Genomic DNA, 16,875 nt, shown 5'->3' with positions numbered 1-16,875 from the left:
TTTCTTAAACATTTTTTTAAAAAATATGACGCATAGTTGGTGTACACAAATCCTTCTTAAAATCTTCGTGTTTTTAAAACTTTGGAACTGAAAAAAATAGACCACGGGGACAATTAAACCTTTTATTATTAAATCTTCTTTTTTTTTTTTTTTTTGGTGCCATTATTTGTGCAACACTAGAAAACAAAGCTTCATTTGCAGGAGCCAGCTCGGAGACAGTAAGCAGCGGTTCTCCCACTCAAGAAGAGGAAACCTCAATCCATAAACCGCGCATGTGCAATACTAACCCTTAACCACCTTCCCCCCCCCCCCCCCCTGCCCTTCGCGCAGGCGCAGACCTTAACTGGAGCCTTTTTGGGCGGGGCTTCGTGCGGGACGCAGAGTATTCTGGGAACGCCGGAGACGGAAATTACTTCGCCTCACTCGGCTGTGGTCGGTGGCAGCTACGTGCCTTCTGTGTGTGATTTCGAGATTGAGGGGCTCGGGAACCGTTTGCCAAGATGTATGACGCGGACGAGGGTAGGTGACCTGTCAGGGCACTCCTCAGCGACACATTTAAAGGGGGGAAGCGTTGGGAGTTGGACGAAGGATTTGCGGCCCCCTCCCCAGCCTCCCCCACCACGTCCCCAGTCGTTTCCCCACATCCCCAGGCCGGATCCGAGATTTTGAGAGGTGGAGGGTGCGGGGAACGTAGCCTTTATGTTCTCGGTCAGGAGGACTTTTGTTCTCTTGGTTGAACCTGATACTCCCTTCCCGTATTGAAAGTAGCCTGCAGAACCATACGACAGGTACAGTTTTGATTTCGTCTGAAGCAGAGCTCCTTTTCTTTTCTTTCTTCATTTATTTTTATTAGTTGGAGGCTAATTACTTCACAATATTGTAGTGGTTTTTCCCATACATTGACATGAATCAGCCATGGATTTACATGTATTCCCCATCCAGATCCCCCCTCCCACCTCCCTCTCCACCCGAATCCTCTGGGTCGTTAAGGCCAGCGCTAGTGGATTTGTTGAATAGTTTTTGAGCGTCGGCCTGTGCCAAACATTGCGCTCAGTTCTGGAAATACACCGGGGACAAAGAATATAGTTTCTGTATATGTGTGTGTGTGGAGGGGGGGCAGAGTTTGATCTAGTTTGGCATTCCTGGTAGCTCAGACAGTAAAACGTCTGCCTACAATGCGGGAGACGGGTTCGATCCCTGGGTCGGGAAGATCCCCTGGAGAAGGAGACGGCAACCCACTCCAGTATTCATGCCTGGAAAATCCCATGGACAGAAGAGCCTGGTCGGCTACAGTCCATAGGGTCGCAAAGAGTCGGACACGACTGAGCGACTTCATGTTGTTATATGCCTAAGTAAATTATCTTGAAAGGTGATATTTACATTTTCTCTTACCACGAGATGACACAGTTCTCGATGGTATGTATTTTACTGAACAGGGACGCTATGTCTTTTTTTCTTTTTACATGTAGAAGTCTTAGTCCTGAGTAGTGTATTTTCATTGTATATTTTTAATGCTCCCTCTTCCATTCTCCACAACTCCTTTTTCAGAGTTCATTTTCTTCTAGCTCCCAACCTCCTGGTTGCCCCTCACTCTTCTGTTCCTTCACTTACTTCATGGAGAAACTAGAAGCGGAAACTTAAGGTCTACTGTTTAAACTTCTGTTTCATTTTTATCTTGCATCTAGAAATTTATAAGTATCATTGTATTCTTTTTCTTAACTTCTGTCTGCGTAAAAAATTTAAAAAAATCTTAGCTTAATTTTTTAGTAGGTGATATATTCTCATTTCTCACAAGCTAAATGACATAAGTAATGTTAAAAGGGATAAATGATCGATAAATATAAAACTAACTTCATTATTAGGCTCCTTTTCCAGCCTTATTAGCTTCTCCTGTGTGCCTGTGATAATAACACCTAGTGTGTCATCAAAGCTAGAAATCTTTAAGCCATTTTAGATCCCTTAGTTTTTTTTTTTTACCTCTTTTCCCACATGTAGGAGTCAGCAATTCCAGACGATTCAAGAAGCGTTTATTAATATAATTTATTTTGGATTATACATCAAATTTTGAATCAGAGTTATTAAGTTTTACACACTGTCTATATAGGTCAGAATAGAAAAAAAAAAAAAACAGCCCACACACTCTTACATAAGATGATGAGACTGTTTGTCATGGAGAAGCTTCCGCAGGTCCTGAGCAGCCAGGACAAGGAGGAACAGGGCCTGACCCTGCCGGTCCTTGATGCCTTGTCCCTTAGTTTTAACACCAAGCTGAAGTCGTTTGCCATATGCTTCATCAGTGTCATCTTCTGCATTCTTGAAACTGGATTGCTGTGTCTCCCTGGAGGCATAAAGCTTTTTGCAGTGTTTTAAACCTTTGGAAATACTGCTGCCTTAGTCAGTACATGCTTTTTAATGGGACCCGTGAGACAACTGAAGAAAATGTTTGAAACGAGATTTTTTGCAGCATTTATGCTTTTGTGTTTCGTCCTCATCCTGTGTGCTGCTCTTGGGTGGCACGAGAAGGGACTGGCCGTATTATTCTGCAGATTGCAGTTCTGTCGATGACCTGGTATAGTCTATCATACATCCCATGTGCAGGGGATGCAGTAATTAAATGCTGTTCTTCTCTCCTGAGCTGAGAGCTCTTTGAAGAGAAGGAGACTGGAAGGACCTTTTGAAAGTCCATGTTCTGTTTTTGGTGACGTGGCCTTTTCCTGATATAGTGATCACTCCAGAACAGCTGCAGCGACTATCTAAGACCATTTTGTATACTGATAAAACTACATACCCATTAAACTGTTAAGTGCTTGTGACAGTGAATTCATTATGTGCCATTAATACGCTCTTTCAGAGACAAGGATATTTTAATCATTGCCAATTGTAAATGATTTTTAGCAAGTTTTAAAATCTTTTCTAAACAGCATTTGAGATGTAAATACTTAAGGATAAACCTACACTGCAAGATATAGTCAGCTTTTTTGGTGGCTTTTATGTGTTTACATTTTTAAAATATCTTTTTAAAATAAAAACTTTAAATGTGAAAGTTTTTACTCTAAGCATTGCTTTATTGTATGTAATAAAAAATAATGTAGAAATTTCATAATTTTGAAATAAACCCACACTTGGAAAAGAAATTAAAAAAAAAAAGATGAGACTAATATTAGGACCAGTACACACTGATTTTTCAAATGCTCCATTGTACACATGACTATTGCTGCATGACTACCCCAAAATTTGGCTGCTTAGAAATTATGTAATATGTTCGTGAATTAAATGGGCTCAGAATTTGGGCAGAGCATGGTGGGAATGGCTTGACTGTTGCCTGATGCCAGTGGTTGGCAGACACAAAGGCTGGATATTGACAGCTGGGGATTGTGATCTGGAGTGTTCTCGGTGCATCTGGCACCTAGCCTGGGAAAATTCAAGGCCTGGGATTGCTGACTGGAACATCTCTGAGTGGCTCCTCTGCTTAGGCCTTCTCACCTAAGCATACCGGCCTTAGAGTAGTAGAGCTTCTTAATCACAGCTCCAAAAGTAAGTATTTCAGCAAACAAGGTGGAATTGCATTGTTTTTCCTGATCTAAAGCTTCTAAAATTGTGTAATATTGGTTCAACTGTATTCAATTAGTTATGGGAGATTCAAAAACCCATCCAGAATCAAGGGGAAGAAGCATAGACCAACTTCCCCTGCCCTTATATCTTGACGGTAGGAGTGTTAAAACCACTTTATAAAAGAATATGTAAAATGGAAGATACAGTGTGGCCATTTTTGGAAAATATAGGCTGTCATCCCTGTCCGTATATGAAATGTTGCTGTAATAGACACTGTGCCTTAACGTATTGCCCAGCTACTGGAATCCTTTGCTGACTCCTCCCTCTTAGCCTAATCTCTGACTTTGGATCAGAGGACTGTGAGCTTGCTGTTAGTTATTATATATTTAGCTGTTAATAAGAGTAACATGAGCTTTCTGGAGAAGACGGAACAGTTATAAATTCCTATGACTTGTATTGAACATTTCTCATGAGACCTCTTTGTGAATTGGGAGAATACCTATGTGACATAGACTCATGTATATGTACATACATATATACAATATTTCATTACAATTCAAGTAATGATTGACGTTTTACAGAAATGGGGTAAAGCAATTGTTTTTTATTTAGTGTAGATAAATGTGTTTCTGCTACCTCACATGATAGGAGTGAGATGTGAACTAGTACTACTTACTGCAAGTGAGAATAATTTTTTTTTTTTTTGCAGATATGCAATATGATGAAGATGATGATGAAATCACCCCAGATTTATGGCAGGAGGCTTGCTGGATTGTAATTAGGTAATGTTTTAGACCAAACTGAATAAGTTTTAAAAGGCACTGTAAACCATCCAGCGATTTCCTGCTTATTCTTTGCTTGAAAATTAGATGTTTTATGTGAATACACTTCATGAGTGTTGGCTTGTTATTTATTTAAGTATCTAACTTTAACTTGCAAGGTATTTTGATTTATAGAAAAATTATGCGAGAATTCATGTGTATACTTCACCTAGATTCCCTAAAGGTTAACCTTATGCTATGTTTTCTTTGCCTTATTCTTTATCTATCTGCATTTTTTTCTTGAAATATTTGAGACTTAGTGACTTACCTAGGAATATTCTTTCACATAATCATAATCTAAGTTATTAAAATAAGGAAATTAATTAATACAGTAATCTCATTTAACCTAGAGACCTTACCCAGATTTTGCTGGTGTCCCACTAAAGTTGTTTGGAACAAAACAAAAATTTTCTGATCCTGGATCCAACATAAGATCACATATTACATTTAGTTTTCATGACTTATTTTTTTGTCTCTTATAATCTAGGAGAGTTCCTTAGTCTTCCTCTTTTTTGTTTGGTTTTTGGTTCTGAAACCCCCTATCTTTCCAAAGCGTCCCATGGCCTCACTTTTTTTTTTTTTTACTTTGACGTTTTTGAAGAATATAGGCTAATTATTTTTTAGACTGCCCCTCAGTTTGGGTTTGTCTGATGCTCATAATTAGATAATTACTTTTGGTAACAATGATGTTCTGCTCTCAGTGCATTATATCAGGAGGCATATGATGCCTGTTTGTTACATTACTGGTGCTGTTAATTTGATTCCTTGGTTTTCTCACTGTTTTAACTGGATAAAGTCATAACAGGTTGTATTTCAACCCACATTCCCATCCAAGTCTAAGTGTAATTAAACTGTTAATAAAACTGAGCAGGAAGCGTTACATATAGGTAAGAAAAATAACTTTTAAGTAATAAAGTCACCTCTTGCTATGTTAGGATGTAAAATGCTACAATTCTCTCTTACCAAAGAGACAGTTTCTTTGTATATAGTAATATGATGACGCCTCAGCCTCTTCCCTTTTGAAGAGTACACACTTCTGGATTCTGCTAGTTGTATTTGGAGTAAAACTGAAGCTTTGCTAAAGATTGTTTTGTTAGAAATATATTGAGTTTATGGGATGTAAGTATGTATGTATTTTTCCTATTAAACGTGGACTGTAAAGTTCATACTGAGACATTTACATCTTCTATGATTTTCAGTATTAAACACCAAGAGACACTTTACTAGGAAACGATAACCAGCTAGATGTTTGGAGGATGCCTGTATTTGGTGATCGCCAGGGAGAAAGAATGTTTTGATCTTAGCCAAAAAAATAATTGTTTTCAACTTATGTGGCAAATTGCTGAAGGATTAAATACACTGTTTGACAAGTCCTTGCATTTAATGTTTCTTAGAGAATAAAATATTGTTTGACTTTTGCATTTTAATTGATTATAGGAGCTTTATTGTGAGATGATGTTTTGTTTTTCCACTATTTGATATCAAATGATCTTTCCCAGGCATTGTGAATGTGATAATACTTAATATCATAGTGACTTTAGTAAGATGACCTCTTGTACATCAGTCATGGTAGTTGTTATTTAGTCACTGTGTCCGACTCTTTTGTGACCCCATGGACTATAGCCTTCCAGGTTCCTTCTGTACATGAGATTTCCCAGGCAAGAATACTGGAGTGGGTTGCCATTTCTTCTCCAGAGGATCTTCTTGACCCAGGGAATGAACCGATGTCTCCTGCATTGGCAGGCGGATACTTTACAACTGAATCTGGGAATTCAGGGATACCATCGTAGTAGATACCATAAATAAGAACTATTTAAAATAATAACTGTTCATAAATAAGAACTATAGTTTAGGTGTTTAAAGGGTGGCATTCTAATGAGGTACTGTTCTGATGATTTGGGGAAAAGTAGAAATGGTTCAGCTTCTTGGGAGGATGAAACTTGTCCTTAGTTTTTTAAAAGATTTTTCATTGTAAATTGTCCATAAAAACCATTGTTGTTTACTTTGCAGCTAGTGCCTTCCATGTGTCTCTTATATACCAATGGCTGACCCAAATGGTTGTGAGAAATTTCTTTCCTGTTAGCTCACAGTCTCTACTGAAGGAAATTACCTTCACCATTCTATAAATACTTACTTACTTTTATTTATTTATTTGCTGTACCAGGTCTTAGTTGTGGCATGTGGGAATTTTTAATTTTGGCCCACGAACTCTTAGTTGTGGCATTTGGCACCTAGTTCCCTGACGGAGGATCAAAACTAGCCCCTTGCATTGGGAGCACAGGGTCTTAGCCACTGGACCGCCAAGGAAGTCTCTGCCTCCATCTTTCTTGAAGCTGTACCTTATATACGGGTGATTGTTACTGTGTTCTCTGCCATAGAGAACTTCGGATACTGGTAGCCATGGGTGACTGAATCAGGGTGGGACCCAAAGCCAGCCAATCTGCAGGCTGGCCAGCAACCTGTCAGATGATCTCCTGATGCGGAAATGGGAAGCTGATGGTTTGTTGGGCTATGCGTGTCACTCAGAAAATTGGTGTGAGATGAGGGAGCTAGTTAATAAGCAAAAGGGGCTAGAAGCTAGGTCCAGCTATGCAGCTCTTCCTGTGTGGTGGTGAGGGGAAAGGGTCTTCTTGCAGATAATAAGTTGTTTCTTTTTGAGCCTCTGTCCTTCATTAGGGCTTTCACAGTTTGATTTCCGTGTCTATACCACTAGCTCTGATCTCTCAACCTTGCTCCATTTTTAGTGATCAGTCGTTTGCTGAGTATTTTCACTTAAATGACTTTGCCTCATCTTACCTTTAACATATGCAGAGGATAACCTTTAATCTAAAATTGAAATTCTTAACATGCTATATTTTAGTCACTGACATCATCTTTTTTTCTTATTAAAATTAAAGTTCTTATAGTTGAACATCTGAATATACCACAGAGGGATCACCGCCAGAGTCTAGTTATCATCCATCACCATACATTTTACCCCCTTCACCAATTTCACCTATAACACTAACTGCCTTCTCTCTCTGGCAACCTCTTATCTGTTGTCTATGTCTGTGAGTTTTTTTTCTTTTGTTTGTCTGTTGTTTTGGGTTTGGGTTTTTTTTCTTTTTTTTTTAAAGATTCCTCGTATGAGTGAAATAATGTGCTGTTTTTCTCTTATTTATTTCTCTTAGCGTAATATTCTCATGGCCCATCCATGTTAACGTTTTTCTCTTTGACTATACATTTTCTTTAGTTTCAAGAGATGTTTCAGAGAGATTGGATAAAGTTTATAAGGGATAGTTATAAGTTAGGGCTTCCTTCCTTACAGTTCTTACGTTGTGTTTTAGTAATTTTACCCACAAGTATAAGTCTCATTTCCTCATATTTAACAATAAGTTCTACAAAGAAAGTGTTCTAGTCTCATCCCCTTTTTGGATACATGATAGTATTTTATATAGTGATGGGTACAGAGTGATTTCTATTTTATGATTAATATTTGTTGAATGAGTTGTAACTGATTGTAAACTCATATTTTCCCAGTTCCTATTTTGATGAGAAAGGTTTGGTGAGACAACAACTGGATTCTTTTGATGAGTTTATTCAGATGTCTGTTCAAAGAATTGTGGAAGATGCTCCACCTATAGACCTACAAGCTGAAGCTCAGCATGCTAGTGGAGAAGTTGAGGAACCGGTAAGATGGTTATTTTAATAAAGTAACGTAAATAAGGGTATTGATTTGAAATTTCAGTCCTTTTCTCACCTGGCTTAAAGGTTAAAAAAGAAAGTTGGTGTTTCTTGTAGTGTACTTAAAACAGTTTCTGTCAGCTCTTGATTTACTCTTAAGAGATGCATTTTTGCAAGTAATGCACAATCGTTAATTCTTATTTAGATAGTAGGTATTTAATAGTCAGGAAGAGGAAACTCAGAGATACGATGAACTACTAAGAGAAGCAAGCCAGAAATAGTCATATTACTTCAGAAAGTCCTCCTTTTTTCTTTCCAAGTGTAAGGAATCAAAAGAAAAAGTAGATGAAGGACTTCCCCTTGATTATTTGTTGCATGAAATACATTATATCAATATAAGAGAAAATAAGGGAAAAGCACCCAAATATATCAGCTCTTTTAATTTTTCTAAATTCGTTTGTAGTTTTTTTTTTTTTTTTAACACATGCATGTTTTCAGCATTGTTAAAATCATAGCAGGGCTGTCATTTTAGAATCTAGTTTTAAGTGAGTGATTGTAAAGAAGTGTGTATGTCGTCGAAAATAATGACTAGTTATTTTTTCCCTAGTTTTTTTTCCTTATTTATTTTTAATTGGAGGATAATCACTGTACAGTGTTGTTGGTTTCTGCCATACGTCAACATGAATCAGCCGTAGGTATACATATTTCCCCTCCCTCATGAACCTTTTTCCCACCTCAGTTTTTTTTTTCTTTTTTAAAGCACTATTTATTTATTGGCTGCATGGGTTGGGGGATCTCAGTTTACCCAATCAGGGATCAAATCCACGCCATGGCAGCGAAAGCCCAGAATCCTAGCCACTAAGCCACCTGGGAATTCCATGTTCCCAGTTTTTGAGTTGAGAGGCAGCTTGATTGCTCTTGAGGAACAGGGAAAACTAAAAACCAAAATGAAGTAGAAAAGAAGTAGAATTAGACAGAGGGAGAGATTATTATTTCCTGCCAGATCAGTCCCTCTTTTCCGTAGCTCATCTCATAAGGGCTGGTGTATTATTCTCATTTTGGGTGGAGATACTGCATAGACTTTGCTCTTGAGAACAAAAATAATTGACTCTTCTGGCACTGTGTTGGAAAAATGGGTGTAAAATGTCTTTTTTTTTTTTTTATGTATGGCATTTTTTTTCTATATGGTCTTTTCAAAATGAGAGATAACAATATAGCATATTCAGAGTTACAAAATAAGTACTATGGAAGGAAGAGATCTCTCAAGCTTTGGTATCAGAGCTTAGTGAAAAAGATGGGAGGGACTTAAGCTGACCATGAAGGGCATTTGTCTTAGTAGAGAAAAGATATTTAATGATTTCAGCAAAAGATACTTTATATATTTGGCTTGTGGTTGGAATGGAGGGACCACTGTAATCAGTATATTGTTTTTGACTTGATCTCTTTTTGATAGTGGAAGATAAGATGGAACTAGGTTGTTACATGCTTGAATGTCATTGGCTGTCATGGGAAATTGTGTAAAGACTGTCAAAGAATGTATATAAAGCATTATTTTAAAAAGGTTGCTTTGGAAATGATGTTTACTGGGAATGGGAAGAAATTTTGAAATAGCTTAAGTTTCAGATAATAATGGCTGAATTCCTTTTGTTTCATTATCACTAGTAGTTCTTTTTGCTCTTTACCTACTCCAGCTTGGGAAACTTGGGTATTAATAATTTTCCTCTAGTGACCTGCTTAGTTCCATCTTTTCCTTTTCTGAGGTTTGATTTAGAGAGAAATTCTGTATCCATTTAACTCTGGAAAGTTCTCTTGGATCTTGTTTTATTGGGTAACAGATATTTAATTGAAAATTTTTTTCTTTTTTCTTTCTTTTCTTTTTTTAACTGTGAAATAAGCTATAGTCAGCCATGGTTGGAAATTCTCATTCCTTTATGTAGAATAGTAATTAGGATTTTCTGTTGTTGTTGGTTTTGTTTTTTTTTTTTTATTCCCCTTTGCACTCAGTATTATAAGAAGGTGGCTATCATACTGATTCCATACATCTCTTACACAGAAATGCCCCCTCAAGGGTTCCCAGTTATCTGCCCATGGGAATTGGCAGTTAGTGAATGGGACAGAATGCTAAGTCTCAGGAAGGTTTCTTGAGACATTTTTGTGGAAAGTTTTGGGTCAAAGGGAGAGATGAAACCCAACAATGAGCGTTCCATCCTTCATCTTCCTGGGGAAGTTCCCATCCCAAAGGTTTTCTGAAGAAAGGCACCTCTCTCAGCAACCTAGAGATGGGAGGTGCCCAGACCTACTGCCTGGATTGGGTTGAGGCAGAAGAGGACAGCGTTAAGCAGCAGAGCTCACAGACCCAGGGCAGAGAAGTGAAATGCCTGTGGGGGAGAGAAGGGGACTAAAAGAGCCCAGAGGTCCAAGTCATAAATTCCACCCTGTCTCCAGTTCTGAGCAGAAACTCTTCTTCCCAAGACTCAAGTGGAGTTTTAATTCAGGGACTGGCTTTTCTCCAGGGCACAGAGAGGACAAGTCAGGCGGAGATCCGATGGTAGTGAAGGTGGAGAGTTAAGGTATCAGACACAGAGGCGGACACTCCCACAACAAACACAGACCCCAGCAGTTTGGAAGCTATAAGCCAGGATCAGGGTAAAAAAAAAATTCCAGCTGTGTTTGAAATATAGAATTTTGTAGACCCTCTTCAATAAAATTTATATCACTGCTTCCATGCTGCCCCTTCTTATGTTCCCAGTATTTTTTCCAAGACTAAAGGTCTGGGCAGTAAGAAGAAATAGGAGGAAATACCGACACTGGAAATGCCACTACCCACCCCCACTATTCTATACAAAAGAGTGCTCTCTCCTTCCCCTCGCTGTTGGGGTAAAGGCTGGGTGAAGGCAAAAGGAGGAGAACCCTCAGCACGGTCCTTCTCGCGCTTTGAAGTGTAGTTACATCACAGGGCATAGAAGTGGAGAAAATACAGGCTCTAGGAGATCGTGGGAGCATAATCCCGTCAAAGGAGGAGGAGGGCGCTTTCTTCAGATGCTGCCTGTGTCAGATGTGCTCAGAGCCTGCCTTCCAGTGCTGACAAAGAGGACTGAGAAGGAAGGGGAGGCAGGCACAGGTTGGGGTGAGGGTGGGGCACCTACAGACAAGATGGAGTCTTAGTCCCTGTGACCCCAGATGATCCTGCAAGCATCACTCGGGGGGCTGGATGAGAAGTCACCCAGGAGCACTTCTTGGATTTTTTGAGGGAGTGAAGAGCCAGGAATGGTGGTCTTCACTGGAGTGACTGCTGGATCTTTTCTTTGGCTGACTGCAGCACCTGATACTTGATCTGCTCCTTAATGCCACCAGGTGTACCACTTTATGGGAATTACTGTCTCGGATCACCCCTGCATCCATGATTTCTTCCACAGCTGAGAAGAATGTTCACCAGCAGAGCTCGCTTTTCTACATTTTCCCTCAGCATCTGGCTTGATTAGTTGAAGAAGCAGTTCAAAACAGCCATGAACTTCAGCTCATTTTCATAGGAGCTACCAATAATACAGAAATAGAGATTGATACTGCTTTTGTATACCGCTTTCAGGCTTTCTAAAAGGGCAGCTTCACTGTCAGTCCTATGATTGCTTCTTGATGCTGGTATAGGTGTCGTTGTACTTGGCAAAAGGTTGATCTCCATCATTGTCCCGAATAAAGACGGCGTTGATCAGTATACAGGGAGGATTCCAAGATCAGCGCCTCCATTCCGCTGTGACTGGTGCTGATGTCTTATGTTTAATTGAAGAGTTAGGTCAACTTTTTCCCATGTTCTGTTGATTAGTTTAGAACATGTTTCTAGTTGTATGAATTTATTTTTTCTTTGTTTTCCGGTAACTTTGTTAACCTCAGCTAAGGAGAGGGCATATGAAATAGCTATACCGCTCATTAATGCAAATCCATTTTAGTTGCTTGACATGAATTCAGAGCCTATGATATGTGCTTAGTCTTTGCAGTCTCTTTTTGTCTTTCACCTTAAGAGAGTGATGAAGTATAAAACTTGATGTCTATGGAATATGGATAGTGACTGTGGAGAGTCACCATTTTAGTAAAGTGGATGAATTTTGGCATTTTCTAGAACTGTTTTTACTCAAAATGTTAATGTTGATTAAAATGGAATCATTAAATCTTTTATGGAAAAAATTATTTACTTTTTCCCATGGTTTTTGGTTTCATTTTAGCCAAGATATTTGCTGAAGTTTGAACAGATTTACCTGTCCAAGCCTACCCATTGGGAAAGAGATGGTGCTCCATCACCAATGATGCCAAATGAGGCCAGATTAAGAAATCTCACGTAAGAAACCATGTTTCTTTTCCAGCAGCTGATTTTGAAATAAAAATCAGAAAATAAAATTTTGGCCAGTTGAGAGTTTTAGCAAATACCTTACTGTTAACTTGTGATCTACTTTTATTTTCAAAGGTACTCTGCTCCACTTTATGTTGACATAACAAAAACAGTCATTAAAGAAGGTGAAGAACAACTTCAGACACAGCATCAGAAAACTTTTATAGGAAAAATTCCAATTATGTTGCGTTCAACTTACTGCCTATTGAATGGCTTAACCGATCGTGATCTTTGTGAGTTAAATGAATGTCCCTTGGATCCTGGTGGCTACTTCATTATTAATGGATCAGAAAAGGTATAGTAGCATTATTTATAAAAAAACACCAAATGATCATTAAGCTCATGAAAGTTGAAATTAAAAGTAAATTTTTGTGTAATAATCTGGAAGTAGCAGTTGAATTATTAGGGAGGTGACAGCTGAATTTATATTAAACCAAAACTTTGTTTAGCTGTATATAATATACACTAGAAATTTGGTCAGTTTGAGCTTAATGTGTTTTAGTGAAGTGTTTATGCAAAGTGGAATATGTAAAGTTTAAGAATTATTATTTCAGTGAGCTTGTACAGTCAGATTAAGGTGCAGCTTTCACTGTTCTTTCTAGTTCAAAGACCTTGTGTGTTTTATGGCTGTAACTTGTATTGTCCATGTAGGTTCTGATTGCTCAAGAGAAAATGGCAACAAACACAGTCTATGTGTTTGCCAAAAAGGATTCTAAATATGCCTACACAGGAGAGTGTAGATCATGTCTGGAGAATTCTTCTCGACCCACCAGCACTATCTGGGTTAGCATGCTGGCGAGAGGAGGACAGGTATGGACTATTACATGATATTGTTTGGGTTTATTCCTTCTGATTTAGTTCTGTAAGTTATCAGGCTGCATGCTTTGTTAAAAAGTTTTTCTCCAGCATACTATCAGTGTTGTATGAAAGACATTTTATTCTTTATTAATACTTATTGCTGTGTAGCAAATTACTCCAGTGACAACATTTATCTTGTGTCAGTTTCTGGGTGTGGATTAGCTGGGTCCTCTGGTCGCAAGGCTGCGATCAGGGTTTTTGGGCCACAGTCATTGTAAGGCTCCTTCTTGTGGTGGTTGGCAAGGTTCAGTTCCTTGCCACGTGGTGCCCCTCCATATCGCCCCTGACAACATGGCAGCTTGCTTGTCAGAGTGATTGAGCAGAGCCATAGAGCGTATGAACAAGATGGAAATGGCCATCTTTTATGCCTTGATCTTGAGAGCAACATCCTGTCGTTTGTGCCATGTTCTTTTTGTTAGTTGCAATTCAGCACATCCAGTCTATTCTCCAGGGGGACCACACAAGGCAGTAATAGAGGCAGGGATCATTGAGCGTCATCGTAGAAGCCACCCAGTATAGGCACGTTACTTACGATAATGTAATCTAACAAAGGCATTTCTTGACTATAGCTGTGTGCCAACTATGTTACTTAGGTCACTTGATTTAATTTTTGTGTTTCCCCTGGAAATTTGTTGTAATTAATTTCATGTATGTTTTTATTTGTTAAAATTTTCAATGTAAGTCATTTATGCACATTAAAGTGGTTCAGAAAAGTACAAAAAAATGTATTCTATAAAAAGTAGTCTTCCTTTGACCTCTAGATCTCTTCCCTTAGAAGCAGCTACTTTTGACAATTTCTCATGAGTCCATTCAGAAATGTCTTCATTCAAAAACAATGTTTGCACCTTGCTGGTATCTTTTAAAGACAAGTTTAGGTCAGCAGTTTTTCACTGTTTCTGAGATGTGACACTTCACGTATGGATGTAGTATAATTTATTGAGCCATTCCCTGTGATGGATGTTTAGGTTTCCAGCCTTGTGCTCTTACAAACACTTCTGCAGAGTGCCATGTCACTGTGATGTTTTATAAAGAAGAACTTAACATAGAGGTTTAAGAGCCTCAAGTTAAAAATCTCACGTAGAATAAGTGTTTTAAAGAATTAAAATGGTTTTTTCTTGTGACTGGGGGTAGAATGGAGCCCAGCTACAAGTGTTTGGGAAAGATCCCCCGGTGATTGTGATGTGGATTCTTAATTGATAAGTATTGGCCTGGATTATGGAGGGCAGAGGTATAAGGAACACAGTATATTAGGGAGATTATCATGGAAGCTATGGGCAAAATCAATTAATCAGAGGCAGAGAAAGGAAAATCATCTAGTTTTAGTGATAAAGTTTGATATAATATGAGGATGACTCAGGATCCTATGGTTCTTTCCAGAATTTTCATTTAATCAGTTGAGGAATGGGGCTTGAGGACTCATGTTGTATTTAATTCCCTGGAATATTCTCATGCGAAGCCAGAGTTGAAAATCACTAAGCAAAAACATAAGGTCTTTGTCTTATAATCATGAAATAAAATGAAAAGGATAACATTTTAAAGGGAACGAAATGAACAGTTGAGGTGTATGGTCTTTATTTTGGTGACATTTCAATATACATGTATATTTCTATGTAGTTATTTTTAGGGGATTTTGCTTTTGCTTTTTCTGACTGTGCCATGTGGTTTGCAAGATCTTAGTTCCCTAACCAGGGATTGAACCTGTGCCCCAGCAGTGAAAGGGCTAAGTCCTAACCACTGGACCAGCAGGCAACTCCCTCTATGTAGTGTTTTTAACTCTTTTAAATTCAGAGATAATTGTTCATAGTGATTCTGTCAACTTGGAAGTTGTGGCTAAAAGGTGTTGCCACTTGCCCGTTCCCATCCTCTGTATGCTTTTGCCGTGCTCTAGTCAAATCTGCCCGAGCGTGGGACACTTGGTATCACAGCTGTCTGCATCAGCCGGGCTTTGTATAATCATTGCCCAGGGCCTCACTGTCTTTTGCCTGTTTGTGCCCACAGTAGCTATTTTATAACAATCTGAAACCTTCCGTCACCTCTTGAAATTTACAAATTAGGAAATGGAGTTTAATTACTTGCGTTGGGCCTTGAGGCTTGCTGACAAACAGACTGAAATTAGTATTCTCAGCCATTGAATTTCCTGTACCTTATTAAGCTCCTGAAGTGCGTGTGCCCGGAAAGATGACTAGTCAGTCTGCCTGAAGTGCAAACACTGTGGTTATGAGTGTCAATAGCCTATAGGCAGCCATGGGAAAAAAAAAGATTGTATTGTTCTATCCTGAGGTTTAAGATAAAGTAGGGAACTTCCAAGAATTGATTTTTAGAGAGAATGTAGTGATGCGAGCAGTACATGATGTAGGCATTCTTTTTAAATGTTTTGCATATTCTGAAAAAGGTCTATGATGAAACAGGTGGAGTAATTGTTGAAATAACCGAATGGAGGTTGGGGTTGTGAAGATTATGGGTACAGGAAAAAAGACCAAGGTGAAGATTTAGGTATCATTTGTGAAAAGTTGTTACTGAACACTCGTGAGATGAAATAAGGTTTCTAAGGAAGGAGGCCTGAAGTAGGAGGAAGACAACAGAAACAGTTATTAAGTGGACCATGATAATGTAGGATTATGAGGCAAAGAGAAGATAGAGTTTGATACTAAAGGAAAGAAATTTGATTAAATTTGAGATACCACGTGTTTGTATGCCAGGGAAGGCTGGTGACTTATTTCATTTCTGTGTGCAATTGAAGAGAGAAATTGTAGAAGAGAAGCTTACATGGAAGAGACTTTTTTAATATTGAATAATCATTCATATTTGGAGATACCTCACCGACCGACTCTCCGTTTATTTTTCATTCTGTTCTTAGCTTTTTCCCACATTTGCCTATCTATTGTCTCTCTTATCTTTCCTTCATCAATTTCTTCCAAACTTCCTAATTTTTTTGGTTGGGGGAAAGGACGAAGGGTAGTCTGTGTTTATGTTCTTTTGCAGTCAGAGTTTCCAGATACAGTCTTGAGGTGTTCTAGAGAATCTTGGCAAACAGAAAGTAGAGAATGGAAATTCTCTCAGGTCTGAATGACCAGCCTGTCTGTCAAATAAGTAAACCTGTTGCAGTGGTTTTTGAAAAGCAGCCGTAGGAATATGAGTATTTCCTTAAGAGTATGAGAGGCATGTAAGGCATGAGAGGCATGCTTTTTTTGAAATACATACAATGGACATTTATATGAAATCGTTCTTATGATGTTTATGTAGGCTGTAATCTCTGTATTCTCATATTCTAATGATTTTTTTTCCTAGGGTGCAAAAAAGAGTGCTATTGGTCAACGTATTGTGGCAACCCTACCGTATATCAAGCAAGAAGTTCCCATCATTATTGTGTTTAGAGCGTTAGGTTTTGTGTCTGACAGAGATATTTTAGAGCATATTATTTATGATTTTGAAGATCCAGAGATGATGGAAATGGTAATGTGCAAGCAAAATGTATTCATAGTGTTTTTTAAGAGGTTTAAAGTTACTGACTGTTGTTAATCCTAAAACACAAAAGAAAGCTGCTCTGAAGATCAGTTTAACTGTTGTAAACTCCATTCTATTTACTGTATAGCAAAAGCC

The 16,875-nt window shown here is 38.5% G+C and overlaps 1 protein-coding gene and 2 pseudogenes across 1 annotated transcript in view; 2 read left to right on the top strand and 1 right to left on the bottom strand.

Moving 5' to 3' along the window:
- The first annotated feature begins 378 nt into the window (after positions 1–378).
- The window catches only part of POLR2B (RNA polymerase II subunit B), a 43,395-nt gene continuing 26,898 nt past the window's right edge, over positions 379–16,875 (top strand). The window contains exons 1-7 of the mRNA XM_061145876.1: positions 379–519; positions 4,262–4,334; positions 7,893–8,043; positions 12,254–12,366; positions 12,493–12,712; positions 13,069–13,227; positions 16,564–16,728. Of these exons, the coding sequence (XP_061001859.1) occupies positions 501–519; positions 4,262–4,334; positions 7,893–8,043; positions 12,254–12,366; positions 12,493–12,712; positions 13,069–13,227; positions 16,564–16,728 (900 nt within the window). The 5' untranslated portion in view covers positions 379–500. The remainder of the gene's footprint in view (positions 520–4,261; positions 4,335–7,892; positions 8,044–12,253; positions 12,367–12,492; positions 12,713–13,068; positions 13,228–16,563; positions 16,729–16,875) is intronic.
- On the top strand, positions 2,169–2,937 carry LOC133058854 (vesicle transport protein SFT2A-like; annotated as a pseudogene).
- LOC133058485 (coatomer subunit zeta-1-like) lies at positions 11,256–11,995 on the bottom strand (annotated as a pseudogene).

The sequence above is a fragment of the Dama dama genome, chromosome 6 (genome assembly GCF_033118175.1).
Source record: "Dama dama isolate Ldn47 chromosome 6, ASM3311817v1, whole genome shotgun sequence".
In the NCBI taxonomy this organism is placed as follows: Eukaryota; Metazoa; Chordata; class Mammalia; order Artiodactyla; family Cervidae; genus Dama; species Dama dama.
Note: the sequence above shows the minus strand (reverse complement) of the source record. Positions and strands in the feature narration are given on the sequence as shown.